Source organism: Xyrauchen texanus, chromosome 32 (assembly GCF_025860055.1).
Source record: "Xyrauchen texanus isolate HMW12.3.18 chromosome 32, RBS_HiC_50CHRs, whole genome shotgun sequence".
NCBI classification, from domain to species: domain Eukaryota; kingdom Metazoa; phylum Chordata; class Actinopteri; order Cypriniformes; family Catostomidae; genus Xyrauchen; species Xyrauchen texanus.
In genome coordinates, this window is record NC_068307.1 from 38,203,703 (window position 1) to 38,222,169 (window position 18,467).

The following is an 18,467-nucleotide window of genomic DNA, read 5'->3' on the forward strand; positions in this document are numbered from 1 at the left end:
ATTAAATATTTAAAAGTACATGATTTTCTGGTGGTGCTGCTCTGTAGAGACAAGAAATTTCTTGTGCTGCAAAAAAGTGTGTATTGGTTTATGTTTTCTGCGTTTTTCCAAATTGTTTGGCAGTCGTCTGGGAGTCTTTGTTTGCTATTTACTGTTTGCTTATAGAAAAGGCACACAAAACATGCAATGTAGGTGCAAAGACAATGTTGTATTAATTGAGTTGGGTCATTGTGTGTTGTGCGTGAAAAAGTTTGCCTGAGAGGGTTTGGTGTCAATGCCAGACGGAGAACCACGATAAATGAAAACTTTCCCATCACCATCAAATGGGGCTCCAACACAAATATCTGTGAAAACAAAGACATTCAATGCATCAGATTCATAAAACAATTTAGAATATTTTTTTTAAAAGAAAAGATGTAACTAACATGGACTTTAAAATATTTACAATTGCTTGAGAAGTGTAAATTAAAAGTCCTTTTAAGCAAAATGTAGTATCGCCAATTAATGTTAATAGAATCTAACAAGTAGAGAGTTCAATATAATCTGCTTGCTTGAGATTTGCAAACATGAACTACACTGTATAAAGGTGTGTTCACACTGACAATAATGTAAATGCTGAAGGTCGCTGTACAGTTGGTTGTCAGTAGTCATTCCTATATGACTGCAGTATCCAAATGTATCAGGTGGAGAATCACATGAGCTTCACTGTCTGCATTCTCAATTGATAGTCGCCACATATTTGCATAAAGTTATGTCACTCATGTGGCCACAAATTTTCAACTGGACTATGAGAAATGTGTGGATGTTGTTGTTCTTACCGTCGTAACCGTCCCGGTCGAGATCTCCAATGCTGCTGACGGTAATTCCAAACATAGAGTCGTATGTTCCGTTGAGTCGGATTGGTCGAGCCTTTTCCCAGTGACTGGCTGGATTCAGAAACACATATACCGCACCCCCGATCTCTGCTTTACGATCAAAGAAGTTTGGAGCCCCCACTAGAAGATCTGTCCAACTGTAGACCATAAATAGATATATCATCACATCAGATTCATAGCTTTAGACCAGAGGTGACCAAACGTTTTGCTACAAAGGGCCAAAAATCAATCTCGATTGAGGGCTGTGGGCCAAAAGAGAACATTACATTATAACAAACTCAGGGCCTGGGGGGGGGGGGTCATTACATTTGACCCTGGATGGATGAACTAGAAATGAAAATAAGAGATGTAACAGGTGTTTACGCGTCTTTCATCATCATGCTGGTACATTACACAAAGTATTTTTGTTATTTCTGCCTTTCTTGTGTATTGTGCCCCTTCAAATGTGCTGCATTATGAAAAATAAGGAAGTGCCAAGATATGAAAGGCACATGTGCATGCACATGCAATGTTAACAGCTTTGTTGATTATTAACAGGAACTATAGTTTTATCGCATTGCTTGCTTACAGAGACTTGGTATAACACCATTTGCATGTTGAATTAACAGGTTTAGACAGGTTTATAGATCTGTAACATCTTAAGTTCAGTAACTACGCGATAAAGCACTTTTCACTTTGCGCTTACACTTCTGACACTACTGACAGCTGTAAGAGCGGTGGTGGTGTAGTGGTCTAAACCACATAACTAGTAAACTGGTAATCAGAAGATAGCTGGTTCAATCCCCACAGCCACCACCATTGTGTCCTTGAGCAAGGCACTTAACTTTTTTACAGGGGATAATAATAATGGCTGTAATAATGGCTCTGTAAGTCGCTTTGGATAAAAGCGTCTGCCAAATGCATAAAAATGTATAAAAAAAAACAAAATGGAAGAGAGAGAGAGAGGGAGAAACAGAGGATTTACTCCTGCAGCTTCTTGAATTACAGTTTGATACAAAAACAAGTTTATTGATTTGATCATCTGCATCTATTGGTTGACTAATTCGCAGATACACTATAAAGTGAATAAAAGTGTTCGGGACTTTCCCGCATTATGAACGTGGATATTGTGGGAATTATTAGCCTAATTTCAGGCTCTGCAAACTGTATTACATTAAAATATATAGGTTGCCCTGGTTAACCTCCTTTATGATTTAATTATACAAAAAATCATTACTCTGCAATCTGCTAAATTAATGCAATGAAAAGCTGGGTCAATAGCATTTTTTTCCACTCGTCATATACTTCAAGGCGGGCCAAATCAAAGTTGGCACGCAGGCCCTATTTTGGGCATCTCTGCTTTAGACAGTGGCATGTGAAGCAATGGTGGGTCTAATGTCTGTTTTGATCAGGTCACAGACAACAGAGAAAAAAATGCTAAATAATTAAATCTAATTTTTAAAAGGGAAGAGAAAATGTTTCCCATAGCTTTTGTTGTTGATGTTAAATGCTGTTCATCCATTCAAACTCAGTATTTCTACCAAGTGCAATTGAAGCGCAAGGGATTGTGGGTAACAAAAATAACTTATTGCAGATCTTATGGCTAAGCTAGTGCAAGAGGCCATGACTCCCAAAATGCTTCACAGCGATGGGGGAACAAACCATGATTGCTTCTTAGAGGTGACCTACTATTGTGATTCTGTAACTTTTAGCACAGAGGAAGCTTGTGTCATAGCTAAGGAAGGTGTGCCTATTTTAGTTTGTGGATTTGATGCAGCACCATAATGGAGTCGTAAGGTATTGAAGTAACAAAACCTGTAACTTCAGGAAAACTTAGCAAACAACCCTGTGGCAAAGTTAACATGATTTGTAGTTCCTTTTAACAAGATATGCAGAATTAATCTGCATGCAAATCTCTTGCCAATGAAATGCAGTTAGCATCTAACCAGAAGTGCAAATAGCAACATTTATATAAAATATACATATAAATATAGGAGTATATACAATAAAGATTTTTATGGAGTGAAAAGTTATGATGTAGAGAAGCAGAGACCAGCTCAATGCAAATGTAGGTGCAAATGAAGAAGTATAAACACTGAAGGTGCATTGTACATGCAAGGCCTTCAGCAAATAGCTTCACTTGCTAGTGAACATTTGCTTGAAATACATTGTCTTTGTCCAAGGTGCCATCAAGTTGTTTGAGGACAGTCTTAAAAACCTGGCCACCATTGACAAATCAACTTTCAGCCTAGATGATGACATCAAATTATGTTTCTTGCTGAGGTTGCAGATAGATCGATCAACCCCACTTCACAAGTCGGAATGTCCGACTTCAAGCGGCATTCCAGTTATAAAGACGGACGTGGGAAAGTTCTGAGTTGTCTGGAATGCACCATAACTAGTTTATAAATTTTTAGTTTGACGTCAGAAAACATTGCTACATCCAAACAGCCAGTTCAAATGGTAATGGCTTTAAACTTTGTCCCAGTACTTTTGTGATTATTTGAATGTCTGTAACATAAATGTAAATATTGTGATGTTTAAAAAGACTGTTTAAGCAGATTTTTATTAAGACAACTGCTGCAGTTGTTCTCACCGGGTAAGCCGCAGCGTGACTGCAGATCACACCATTTTGATCGTACGCCTGTGAGCCCAGGCTAGTGTAATCACACCAGTTTGGTCGCAAGTGTGAAGATGTTAAGGACATTTTTGTCACTTTTGTCTGATAAGAACCACTGCTGTAAAGAGTCTTACCCATCACTGTTCAGATCAGCAATGGCCACAGAGTAACCGAAGGACGAGGCTAGTTCCTCCCCCCATAGGATGAAGTCCGGCATCAATCTGTAGACGTTGTCTTTGCGGAGCAGAACTACAGCTCCAGTGTGATTGGCTCGTGGAGCTCCTGCCACAAATGTCAGCTCAGACTTACTCATTAAACCTTTAGCAGAGTCCACAGAGAAGCCTGTGAAGAGAAAGCATATTCAAGAGTAAAGGAATAATTCACTTTAAAATAAAAATTCTGTCATAATTTACTCACATGTTGTTTCAAACCCATGGCTTAAGTAATTTTTCAGTGAGAATCTTAAATATGACAAGCAATGTCTGCAGCAAGTACTATTCCAAACTTCAAACAATCCCTGTGTCTGCATTTCGCATTCTGTCAGAGTATGTCCTGCATTTAATGAAGTATACACTTCTCGGCTGGCAAAATTCTTTAGGGATGCAGGTTAGTATGAATATATTCTGGACATTCTTCATTCGGGAACATGGGCATTGTTATGTGACCAAATATATGATGTAAAATAATTTACTTTTGGAATTTGTTTTTGTTAAACGAGGACAACTTAAGGATAAGGAACAACTTTCTTGGTAAATATTGCGCTTACAGTTGAAAAGAGACGTCCCACTCGCGGTTCTCCTATGTTTTTTTTTTGTTTGTTTTTTTTAAACCCAGCTTTTTGAACGTCAAGACTACTCGGCACCTGAGAATTTATGGGATATAAAAGTGTACAATTGATCCACACTTCAGAATCTCTCAGGAAATAGTGGGTCATCTGGATATTTCTCCGAATATCACGTACTAATGAATTAATTTTTCTTTATAAAATTTCTAGGTATATTTTTACTTGGTGTGGCGGGGTGAGCAAAAGACATTTATTTTTAAACTATAAACAGAAAATTTCCAAAAAGTGGAAGTCCATGGTGAATTAGTGTCCAAAATATAGGTCTGACGTCCTCACGTTGGTCTGACGTCCTCACGTTGCAATGGGGCTATGTGAAGGTTGGACAGTGATGAGAGGGTAAGGTGAAGGTAAAAGGGGCAGGGTCTGGCGGCTGCACGTGCTCCCTCATTTAATTTGCACCAGAGACTCTTTGGAACACGGGTCCGGGTGTCACATCTAACTCGGCTTTACATTCCCTAACCGCTCTGGTCCTGGACCTGTGAGGACTCCAGCATGCATGCAAAGGGACACTGGTCTCTTCAGGAGAGGCACACTCTGCATTTAGAGGCAGCGGTGATGAGGCTGTTGTTTATACTTTTTCCTGGTATCGCATTGGGTCCTGTGCGTGCAGCTTTTGGCAGCCTGAGGCATTTATGCTTGACACACACCGCAGTCGCACTCTTCTCTAAATGACAGATGGCAGTGTGTAGAAAATATCAGCTAATTACAGTAGCTTAAGTATGCATTACAGTGCATACCTACTGTAGATGTTGGATGAACTGAAGATGTGAAGCGCAGCTTCAGCACAAGGATTTATCTTTGTGTGTCTTGTCAATTTGGCAGTGCTCAACATGGGAAGATATCCATGGCGGTTCTCCTCTTCGCCTAATCGTTTCATGAAGAGTACACTGTACCTGCACCTTATAGGAGTTAGAAATGCTACCGGTAATGTGACATGAATTGTGCAGTTCGAGCACTGCCATAAGGCAAAGAAACTTCCAGTACCATCGCAATGGTGTGCAGTACATAACATGCTAAAAGCCATCTGACAAAACTTATCCGGGTTGTACAGGAGTGTAACAATTCAAGGATGGGAAAGGAGGAAGCTGGGACCGGCTTGACAAACACGTAGACATTTAATATACACTTTTATAATACATTTAATTATACACTTTTCAGTGTATAACAAAACAAAAACACGCACTGCTTTTCAGCCAGCTACGTATGAACATAACGGCACACAGACAGGCTTCATGCATCTCTCTCTCCCATCTGCCACTGTCTCCTCTCCTTAAATACTCCCACTGCCACTCACTGGAATGCGAGACCAGTGCCTGGGAGTGGGAACAGGATGAGAGAATAGAGAGAGAGAGACGGGCTTGCCAGCCCCGGACACATGTAGACTGGCCTTCAGCTTGCTGTACTGCTTCCGTCCGCGATGCTAGGCAATGGTGGAACTCGTTCGCCACTTATCTTCCCAGCCTCACTCTGCCCAGATGCCGCTCGGCCCTGCCCTGCTTGCCACAAGGAGCAATCCACCAGCTGTATCAAAGCACATCCAATGGTTTAGAGTACATTGTTTGTGCACTCTATAATGGAGCACGCATGGGTTGAAACGGAACACAGCTCATGTTACATAATTTTTGTTACCTGAAATAAGACTATTTAATACTATTAAACTATACACACACATATATATATATATATATATATATATATATATATATATATATATATATATATATATATATATATATGTGTGTGTGTATAATTTAATTCAGCTTGTGTTTATTCCGTTTCTGTAGGACTCCAAATAAAAACAATAAATGTGTCATTCCATCACACTTGGTTAAGGTTAATGTGTTTATATCACTGTTGCCTAAATGACTAAATACTGGGCATATCTGCCAACATTGGATGGTGGAAAATAGGGAGATTTTCAGATTTTCATCATGTGGTTTCACCTGTTCAAAATACACAATCAAACATTAAGTACCTATACAGCATACAAAATGTAGTTGTAAATACAAAAGCCAGAGTAGGTGAATGTGTATGACAGCATTTGTGTGTTATTTGTACAGTACATGTATGTGAGTGAGTCCATAAGAGTTTGCGAGTAGGTGTGAGTGATAAAGACCACATCTTCCATGCTCAACATTAAAGTCAGTCCAACACAGCTTACAATATGTGTAATTTATGCCTTTCTGGCTTGCGCCAGATGTTTCCAATGTTATGGATGTTTCCTTGGCACTTTTTGAACTTATTATGAAAATGTTTTAGGCTACAGATTTGTAATTATTTTTTAAATTATTATGAAACATGCATTGTCTAATGCTAAAAACGCAAAACACAATGAAAAAACTTTGGTCATGCACACTTGTAAAGGTAATGGCTGTCTAAATTTGAAAAATGGAATTTTGGGCTGTTTCTTATCAAAACCTATTGCATGTCTCCAAAGACTTTGCAACACACTTGCACTCTTCCTCTTTAATTAACAAATTAATATGCAAAAAGATGCTATATACATCCACTTGTTTTAATAAAGTTGTATATGCAGGCAGGTTTTGAAACTTGGACAGTCAAAATTGAAAAAGTCATTTCACTGGGCCAACACGCCATTAAAATTTTAATGCAATGTGTGGTTCTTTTTATCTGTGTATGTGTGTATTTTTTATTTTTTTTTGGATCATAATTTATTTTATTTATTTATTAAGAAAATACAGTGGGGAGTCCAATATTGAAAATGCTTTTATAGAAACAGTTGTTGTTGTTGTTTTTTAAATAATACAAAGTAAATTAATCACACATGACATAATCAGTATGGATGTGCAAGGCAAGTTAACTAAAAAGTCCACTTGCGGGAAGAGGATTTCTGAAATGTAGGCTTGCAAGTTGCTATGGGTGTGGTGAACTTGAAACCCTATAACATCATGCCAGCTTGACTGGCAGTGCAACACCATCAGAATTGTCCTCTTTTCAGGGTCGCGTAGACATCTCCAAACCAATGCTAAAAGCATAATTCAAGCAGAATCTACTCAAGAAAGACTATAAAGACAATTCAGACTAATACTGCCCCGATTCATGATGGGAATACATGTGCATACATGTGCAAGGCATGACAGTGGCCGACACTGCACATGCTTATGGACAGATAACTCAGGCATTAGCCTCAACCTCTGCCATAGCCTAACTCGAAGCAAGCCAGAAATTCTGATGAGTCCTGTACAGACTCCAAGAACTCTGTGTGAAAGATTCCCTGAACTGTGGTTTCATCAACATTCACAGTTGCCAAGAGGATCAAGATTAGTTGAGACACAAAGAGCCAATGTTCAGATGGGTCCACTGAAATCAAGTCAAGTCAAGTCAAGTCAAGTGGTTTTTATTGTCGTTTCAACCATATACAGTTAGTACAGTACACAGCAAAACGAGACAACGTTCCTCCAGGACCATGGTGCTACATAAAAACAACAAAGGACCAACATAGGACCACATGAGACTACACAACGAAATAAAATACCTATATAAACTACCTATATATACCTATATAAAGTGCACGTGCAAACATGTGCAAAAAGTACAGGACAGTACAACAAATTACTGACAATGAACAGGACAATAGACAGAGCAGCGCCGACCAGTACTCAGTAGTGCAAAAAGATGACAGTTTCTAAAAATGTAAACATAACATACTATGAGATAATGTTCTATGCACATAGCAGTTATTGAGGTAGCAGACAGTTATAAAGTGACAGTTATTAAAGTGCAACTCAGGACACGTGTGTGTCAAACCAGTCTCTGAGTATTGAGAAGTCTGATGGCTTGGGGAAGAAGCTGTTACACAGTCTGGCCGTGAGGGCCCGAATGCTTCGGTACCTCTTGCCAGACGGGAGGAGGGTAAAGAGTTTGTGTGAGGGGTGTGTGGGGTCGTCCACAATGCTGGTTGCTTTGTGGATACAGTGTTTTTTGTAAATGTCTTTGATGGAGGGAAGAGAGACCCCAATGATCTTCTCAGCTGTCCTCACTATCCTCTGCAGGGCTTTGCGGTCCGAAACGGTGCAAGTCCCAAACCAGGCAGTGATGCAGCTGCTCAGGATGCTCTCAATAGTCCCTCTATAGAATGTAGTGAGGATGGGGGTTGGGAGATGTGCTTTCCTCAGCCTTCGAAGAAAGTAGAGACGCTGCTGGGCTTTCTTGGTGATAGAGCTGGTGTTGAGGGACCAGGTGAGGTTCTCCGCCAGGTGAACACCAAGAAATTTGGTGCTCTTGACGATCTCCACAGAGGAGCCGTCGATGTTCAGCGGAGTGTGTTCACCTTGTGCTCTCCTAAAGTCAACAACAAAGTCAAGAGGCACAAGAGCTCCGACAGACCACAAAATATGGGAGCTTAAAACAGTCGGACACAGATGATACTGTCCATAAAATATATCATTAACATACCAAAGCTACCTCACAGCATTTTTATTTAAATACACACTAGCCACCACATGCTTGTTGTAAATACTGTAGATTACACCCACATCATTACAAGAAACACATATTACTTTAAGAGGCAAAATACTAAGCAATCCAATTAGCCAATGATAAAGTCTATATTAAAGCACTATATTAAAAAAAGACTCCTTACGCTTAACTTTCATGAGCCACCCAGAATTCAATGAGGGTTTAGAAAACCCTCTATATGATATTAGTTTCCATGGCCATGAAAGTAATACTGTTCTAATAATTAACAAGTATGTTCACATAAACGCAACACAGGCTGAATAGGATGATGTGACTTAATTATTTTAATATTCCCTGATTTAATCATAATTCCCATCTTTAGCTAGATTCCTTACAACTTGGTAACCATGTCAGGCACATGACCGACAACTGCGTTTTGTCCCTTCTCCTATACTTGCCAAGGTGAAGTAAGGTCATGCTTAGTGCTAAACCTCGTGAACCGAATTCACTTTTGGAGTGAGTCTTTTCTCCCATCAATACAAGCAATGCACGTACCTCGGCTACCTGAACAGGGGAGCGGACTTACTCTCGCTTTAGGATGCCAGGACGGGGGAATGTAGACTCCACCCTCAGTCAGTTCAGAGCATTGAAAGGTATTTGGGGAAGCTGAGGTGGACCTCTTTGCCTCTCCAGAGACCACGCGTTGTCGCCTCTGGTACTCCATGACAACAAGCTCCACTAATGGCCCAAACTGTTTCTCAAAGGTGGTAGAGCTGTTGGATGCTTCCCACTGAGAAATTCCTTTGAACATGTATTTGCTCCCACAAGCTTGAACCACAATTTGTTTTTTGGCAATGGGCATTATCCCATTCGTTTTCGTAATACGATGAAGACATGATCCGCATTCAGTAGTAAACTGTTAATGTTTTTATTCCATACACTTTAAAGGGGAAATAGACACAGACATTTCGGCACACAGGCCTTCCCTAATGTGTAAAACAATCATCATACTCACCCTCTTTTTATATACAAACCACATCTCTGTGGTGAGTCACTACACCAAGACAAGGATTTTGAACGCATTGGGAATTGGGCATTCCAAATTGGGGAGAAAAGTGGAGAAATGGGGAGGAACCCCCCAACAAAACAATTAGTTATTTAAATTGCCTCCTCTATGAGATCTTTAAACTTCCTCTGTCCCTATGCATTCCAATTATTTAATGCTATGACCAATCTCATTAAAATGTCTTGCTACTCAAGACGTTATATCTTGGTGTCAAATAGTTTTAGTTGTCATAGCGATGTACCCATATATATTTTTGGGCAAGGGTATAAATGACATTTTGAGTAGTACAGGTTTTCAATTACATGATCTTATAACATTTGTTTGTAAAAGGACATAAACTCTGCATTTTCTAAAGCATTAATTAACCAAGTTTCCGGAATCAGAATCTTAGAATCATAGGATAAGCAATTTGGTTTGTTCACTGAACTCACTCTTGGTACTACAAATGAGTTTATAAAGTTGGCTAATAGGAAAGCTTTTCTTAAGGGAGTTGGAAAACAATCTGCTTTCAATATTGTATTTTTATCTGTTAGCTTAAGATAAACAGTTGTATGTAATGTAGTATTATACATGCAGAAGACTTAAAACAATATGACTTGAATCTAGAGTTTTCAACCATTGCAGTCCTGGAATTCTACACAGTCATAAATCAAATGGCCCAGGCGTCCTCATTGGTCAGAAAGGCCCCTCCGTAACCTGATCTCCTGATATTCCACACAGAGTTAAAGCAGACGTCTCTTTTGTAAGGTTGCAAGGACCATCAGATTTGCACAACTCTAAGACATTTCATCTTAATCTAGCCTTGATCACGCTGAAAATAACTTTGAACTGTGGTAACGTTTGTACCTGACAAATGAATGATTATAGACTGATGGACCTCTTTAAAATGTGTGTAGCGATGTGCAATCACCTATATAATCTTTAATTCTGTATGATTCATCTCATTCTACGAAGAATGGTAACTTGATAAAATGCAATGATGTGTAAAACCAATATGATTTTGTAACCAGGGATTTTCATGTTTTGTTACATACATGTACAATATCCATAACAAATTTCATATTTGTATGCAAGCATTTGTTTGGTTACATAGAGAAAGCTAATGACAACGAATATCATGACTCTTGTACCATTTGCAATATATAAAGTTTGTGATTAAATATGCACTATTTTTGAGTGGGAAATAGACTGGAACAAAGAACCATAAACTCAACTGTCGTAAAGGATAGCCCAGTCTCTGAAAAGTCACTTCTGGACACCTTTGGGGATGCGACCAATTTCAGTTCAAATAGTTCCAAACAGGAAGTACACACTCTCTTCTGCTCTTCTGTCTCTTCTCCTGTCTCTTCCTTCTCTGCTCTTCTGTCGTCGTCTCTCGTCCGGCCTCTCCTGACTGCTCAGACTTCGCTCTGACTCTTCCCTCGTGGTCTTCTCGGGATCTCATCAGAACCTGGTCCATGCCATGTGAGGTCCAAGAGAGGTGGGGACTCGACGTCCCGAGAAAACTCATCACTCTCTACAGCCTCGCTTCAAAATTATCATTCATACAGACAATAACTTCGATCATACAGAGATCAAAACATCGATGGAACGAACTTTTGACCAAGAACCAAGCAACACAAAGAACGCAAGGAAACACCATAAAGACACGCAAGTACATCTCCAATATTGTGCTCAAAGTGCTGGTATATTAATCAAATAATTTAGGTAATCCGATAGCATATCGATGTAGACTCAAAGAAGGATGAAATGGTTCTTAAGGGATTGTCAACAGACTCCGTAAAGTTCATTTTCACTGTACTGATCACTCTTTTCACCAACCTGTCTTATGTATATACTGTATGTGTTAGATTAGATTTATGTTTAGAATAGTAATAAAGTTTGTTTGTGTTCAAAGATGACTTGACTCTGGTATATTTTAATAAATAATTTCATCCCTGTTTCTAAAAGATTTCACTTCAAAGCTGTACCTAAATACGTGTGATATTATTTTCAATAAGCCATGAGAATAACATCACTCCAATAAGTGAATTCATCATAATTCACTTATTAAAGCTAATTCCTTACAGTAGAAAATGTGAGCGGATACAACTAGACGTTGTATTACGATTTCAATGGTGGAGAATCTATTAAAACAAATAATCTAGTTATTTGTCATTTACCTCATTTATAATGGTTGTCGAATGCGACTAATTCCATAATATATTTCCTTACCTAATAAGGTACAATAAGGACAGCTTAATTTAGTTCATAGCTCACATATTTCAAGACTCTAAATTCCCTTCTAAATTTAGCATACCAAATATCCTTACATCTAATGGTGGTAGAATGAGTGCAAAATACCTATTTTAACTGATCCCGTCCACATGTCTAAATTATATATGTAATACCATACATATAATGATGGAGAATATGGGCAAAGTATCCTACGTATATTTGTGGTAGAATGCGTGCAAAATATCCTACATATTATGGTGTGAGAATGCGGGCATTTTAACTGATCCCGTCCACATCTCTAAATTATATATGTAATACCCTACAGTAAAGACTCATTCATGATAGTCAACTTCTCATAACATCCAAGGTATTGTTTCACTTATCCTTTGTAAATTTTATAGAAGAAACTCTGGAATTATTGAACTCAGCAGTGTCCCATTAGTAGCATGGCTTTATGGTATATGGCTCCCACAGCATCAGCTACTGAACCAGCATCAAGGTTACCTTCTTGAAAGGGAATGTCTGTTACTGATGTAAATTTGGCTCCCTAAAAGTAGGGAATGAGATGCTGCATAGCTGTGCCACACTTCTGATTTCTCGCTATTAAGGGACTGAAAGATGCACTCTCCTCCCAAAATCTTGATGTTGTGGCACTGTGCTCCGCCTTATATACCTGCAATGACACATGTATGGGGCGGAGCACCAGACATCACCAGCCAATAAATTTGGCTTGATGGGATAGGGTTTCAAGGTCACTGCCCCTATGAGGAGCACCCACAGTGTCGGCTACTGGCACAGCGTCTTGTTCCCTCCTTTCAGGGAACCAAGGTTATGTCAGTAACATAAATATAATGTCCAATTAACAAATGTTTTAAATTAACAAAACCTATCCCTCTAACCTAAACCTTTAACCTAAACCCAACAAGGGTCATAAAAAGCAAATGTGAGGGGATCAAAACCGACATACCTACCCTAAACCCTATACCTAAACCTAACTGATATTGTCATAAAATAAAATGTGTGGTGAACAAAACATACATCCCTACAACCAGGGCCGTAACAAGGAATTCTAGGCCCCATGAATATATATTGCTCTGAGCCCCTTACCTATTAAAATAATACAGTTTCAAATGTGTTGCGGGCCCCCCTGGACTTTGTGCCCCTAGAATTATTACCACATTTCACCCCACTAGCTACAGCCCTGCCTACACCTAAACATAACTTAAACATGACTTGTATCCCAGACGTCCACTTTCAAAGTCCAATGTTCATGTCATCAGTTGAGAAGGCTTTCATGCAATGTTGGAGTAGGCTTACAAATGTAGTTGGTTATGTAATGCAAGCATAAAAATTTATTGTCTTTCAAATCTTATGTGATTTTATGCATTTATGTGAACTGAATAACAGTTTATGAACTGTAATATCAAAACATAAACATTATTTGGATTAGGGTTCTCCCACCTCCAAAATCCAAACTTAACCCCTGGTTACAATAACACATACGGAAGATATGAGTTAGTCTTGATTAAATCATAATGTTCTTTGTGTACAAACCCAGATAGCTGTTTTGAGTGACGTCTTCAAAAGAGCTTTTAGAAGGTTCCAGAGTTTTATAGACCAGAGCATCTTCAACAGGACTAGCCATAAACAACAGACCTGAAAAGAGAAAGAGAGGGACTGTATTTTTTAACTTGTTTAAGCTCTTTATTAAACATTGCTCCTTTAATTTGTTACATTTAGAATAAAATAATAACTAATTAAATGCATAAATAAGCATAAATTCTCAACCAGATATAACGTCCACAGTGAATAGCAAACATTCACCATGAGTTCAAAAATATTAAAAAACCTCTACCAACCTTCCACACCACTCTAGTTTTTGAAACAAGGATCTTTCACAATTTAGGAATAAATGATACTGAACAATTTAACCTTTTTTGTTCATCACAAAAAGGACACCTCTCCCCTATATTTGGATCCAGATGTGCTCTGTGTAACATTGCTGGCAGGCAATGACACAGGAGCAGACGATGATGTAAGAACCCGAGTGCAGATTATTTACAATAGTGAAATCCAACAACCATAAATCCAAACGTGAAACATAAACAAACCATGGACTATGACTATGACTATGACTATGACTACACACAATGCTACACTAACGATACTTGACAAAGAACAATGGCAAACATGAGGGATTAAATACATGGATATGGGGAAACACAAGCCAATGAACAAACAGAACTCTAAACAAGATAACAAGACAATAAGCATAAACCAATTACATGAAAGAACCAATAACAAGACTAAGAACCAATGAAAACAAGACACATAAACATGGAGGGGAAACAAGACACATAAACATGGAGGGAAAACAAGACAATCACATGACTAGGAAAAGGGAAAAAAACATTTAAAAATAAAAGACCAGAAAACAAAACACGACCAAAAACACATCTAGACATGACACTCTGTGTCTTTTTAGCTATTATACCATGTACAAACCACCACTGTAAATCACCAGTCCTTCTCTCAATGAGGGTTTGGTAGGGTTCTTTAGTGGAAACATCTGATCCAAGCATAATTTGCCATTTAGCTACTTTGAGCCTCTCGAGTGACTGAAGATATGACACCTTAACACACTTTATATGGAGTGCTTTTTTCTGGGTGTCATTAATCAATCTTAGTTGTATTGTTTCAAAAGTTAGCACGTTCTCTTCTGTTTCTAGTCATCTTCAAACAGCTGCTGAGATTCTTAGCTTTGGAAAATTGTGCACATCATTTGTTTGAAAAGAAAGTCTATAATCTGTTAGAAAAATGTAAGAATTCTCAGCAGATTTCCATCAATCCGTTGTGATTAAATGTTCCATTTTGGTTATACCAACATTCAACAGAGCCTTCCTCAGGTGGGCTGACTGTTAGATATTTAAGTCCACTGAGGACTGCACAACAAAGGCTCTTAATTTAGCCAGCTACCTTCAGAAGCTTTAAGCTCAAGTGAACTATTGAACAACTTTTAGCATCGACCTATAGAAAGATGTCAGTCCAGTCAATTTAAGGTTTTCAGTTTCCATAAGAAATAAATGTCGATCCAGTGGTATTCTGCCCGCCTTCTGCAAGAGGACTCGGGCTGCTCCAGACCAGCTCAATTTATCCCCAGAGGAGTCTCTGAGCTGTCTGAAGTAGGGATGTCAAAGGTTTCTAATCTTTGTTACAAAGTCGATACTAAATTAAAAACGATGTCATGATACTAGTGTTTTTGCAGTACCGGTAGTACCGAGCACTAACTTTTATACCCACACTGTCTGACTGACTTAAGACTGCTTTCAAATGCTTACACACAAATTGTACATATTTGAGACTAATAAACCACAAAAGGATGCTATTTAATTAAATAAATACACTATCTGCATGTGCTGCACGCTTAACAGTGAATGTATAAAGCTGCTCATAAAAGAACAGCATTAAGAGCTTCATGCACACTGTGGGTGTTATAATAGTTGACAGAACAAAGAGCTCAATAACTGTGAAGTGCATAGTGTCTGCGGACATTGTTTATATAAATAAACCACAGCATTTTGCACTTTAAAAATCACACTGTGCCATTTAAACAACTGCTTATTAGGAGGTGTGAAGCTACCTTCAAAAACACACAAATTAAATAGCTTCATGTCAAAATGAAAGCGTAACTTGTGAAAGAAATATGTTAATACTGAATGATAAAAATGTAATATTCTCAGCTATAATTACAAAAATAATATTTAAGCAATATCTTGCAAGCAGGAATGCTGGTGACAGAAATATATTAATACTGTCTAGTAAAATGTACTATTCACTCAAATGTATTGTAAATGACCACTCACTTTAAATGTGTTTTACAAAGCGATAACACAAATTAGAGATGTCTTAGCAGAGTGAGAGTAATGTGTGCAGCTCCACGTGTTTCTGATTTCAAGATCAAAGAATCCTCTGGAAAATGGTTCAAATATGTATTATTTAACATAGAACCCTTTGGCAAGAGGAATGAGGAATGTTGTCTCAATTTGTGTCACATTTTTTGTTTATGTCATTGTGGTTTAATGTTTGTTTGTGTTAATGATTTGTGCAAGTTTTTTGAAATGGTCTAAATCATCTGTTGTGATAATTTATTTACATTCTGTGACACTGTATATATGTATCAAATTGATTTAATAACTTTTTAATTTGTGTATATTTATTTTGTCATTTATTTCTGTAGTTCCACAGTGCTACAGGTTTTTAGAGTGATATTCTCACTAAGTGATATAACCGAGTTCTCAGCCAAGCAAAATTAAGTTAAAAGCATCTGTCAGAAACACTGTGTGTCCCATTTATTGAAGCTAGGGGGGAAGCTACATATATATTCACAACAATAATTACAATAATAATACATTATTTAAGCAATATCTCACAAGCAAATGTGCTGTATTATAAAAAAAGGTATCAATGTTTTCATTTTGTTAGATTATGCTGTGAGGGTCTTTACAGAAGCGCTTTATTTGATAATAAAATGTTGAAAAGCAATTGTTCTATTTTCATTTAATTAAAGTTTTAAAAAATAAATTTGATTAGACACCATTTTGATGCTGAATTTGAATTAAACTTCAAAATATGAAATTCAGAAAAAAATTACATGTTTCATACTTGCGGCCCAGCTTGAAAAAAAACTTGACTTCATTAAAATACACTTGAAGGACAAGCATTTGTTTCAATTTATTATTTACATTGATATTTGACTTTTTTATATTATTATCAAAGGTATGATCAATAATATCACATACAAAATATAGATTATCTCTGATGGTGTAATGATGGCTGGCAACAGGTAGATGAAAAGACGATGACGTGTGATGAAACCAATTGCAGTTTTATTATCAAACGTGAAATTCCAAAAACCCTAACTATAAACGTGAACAAAACATAGACATGAACTTGACTATAACTTGACTTGATATAAACAATCCAACAATGTTACACTCACAAACAATACCTGACCATGAACAATGGCAAACACGAGGCTTAAATACATGGACAGGGGTAACAAGACAAACAAGTTAACCAATGACAAGACAGAACTGATAACAAGGTAACTAGACAATAAACCAATGAAAACAAGACACATGAAAATGGAGGGAAACATTAAATCACATGACCAGGGGACCACATGAAGTGAAACACATGAACAAACACATTAAACCTTACATATCCCCCCTGGCCCCCGATGCCCCAAAACATGAACAAACACATGAAACATAACATAATCAAAAAGTTACTCTAGAGGCATGGTTTGGCAAGACAGGGTGTGGAGTATGGGATCAGGGCAACACCAGTGGAAGGTGGAGCCATGATAGGCTCGAGGGGTGGAGCCTTGAGAAACTTGAAGGCGACACCAGGGAACTTGGTACCCGGAGAGTAGCCGATGGCTCGAAGGAACATGGTGGAGCCTGAGGTTCAGAGGACCAAGGTAGCGCCATAGGCCCTGAGGACTGAAGTGGAACTGGGGGATCGGAAGACAGAGGTGGAGCTGGTGGGACTGAGGACCAAGGTGAAGCCGTAGGGAAGGAGGCCTTTGGTGAAGCCGCAGGCTCAGAGTGATGAAGCAAAGCTGGAGGATAGGAGAGGCCAGGCGGAGCCAGGTGACCGACTGACCAAAGCAGAGCCGGAGGGACGAGGGACAGAGGAGCCTATTGGCTGAAGGACCACGGTGGAGCTGAAGAGACATAGGGCCAAGGTGGGACTGAGGGATCGAAGGACCAAGGCGGAGTCCAGGGCGCGGAGGGTCTAGGTGGGGTTGGAAGTTCCCCTTGCCTGATCAGGAGAACTAAGGGTGGGCAGAACTATTTGGGCTGGAACAAATTCCAGCCCAAATAGCCCAGTGCGAGATGGCTCTGGAACAAACGAGGCCTGCAACGCTGGTTCGTTGGCCAGAGGTGAGCCTGAGACGTGGCATGGAGCAGGCTGAGGCGTGGCTGTGATGTGGCATGGAGCAGGCTGAGGCGTTGCTGTGATGTGGCATGGAAAAGGCTGAGGCGTTGTTGTGACGTGGCATTGAGCAGGCTGAGGCATTTATGTGACATGGCATGGAGCCGGCTCAGGATCCGGGGCAAGATGGCGCTAGCTCAGCAACCATGACGAGGAACTTCAGCCTCTAGGGCTTGATTCTTTTCAGAGGTTAAGATGTGGAGGTATTGCAGTAGTTCATCTATACTCTTATTATCCATGTTCTTAGCAGCATACAATTGAGTAAAAATAGGGTTTTTAAAATAGGGTTAGTAGTATCGTGTCCATTACTATCCTTCAGATTATACATTTGTATTCCCAGTGCAATGTAAAGCTAAAATAAAAAATAATAATATGTAGTTAGCCCATTTATATCTAGTATAGATGAAAACCTGCTCCTTAACTAGAAACTGAATTCAGCTATTGCTT

At 38.8% G+C, this 18,467-nt stretch overlaps 1 protein-coding gene across 2 annotated transcripts in view; it reads right to left on the reverse strand.

Annotated features, from left to right (window-relative positions):
- Positions 1 to 18,467, reverse strand: part of itga7 (integrin, alpha 7) — a 122,879-nt gene that overhangs the window by 66,906 nt on the left and 37,506 nt on the right. For both annotated transcript variants that reach the window (XM_052101951.1, XM_052101952.1), the window contains exons 5-8: positions 13,575 to 13,676; positions 3,609 to 3,816; positions 819 to 1,012; positions 256 to 344 (exon numbers count right to left, since the gene is read on the reverse strand). In XM_052101951.1, the coding sequence (XP_051957911.1) occupies positions 256 to 344; positions 819 to 1,012; positions 3,609 to 3,816; positions 13,575 to 13,676 (593 nt within the window). The remainder of the gene's footprint in view (positions 1 to 255; positions 345 to 818; positions 1,013 to 3,608; positions 3,817 to 13,574; positions 13,677 to 18,467) is intronic.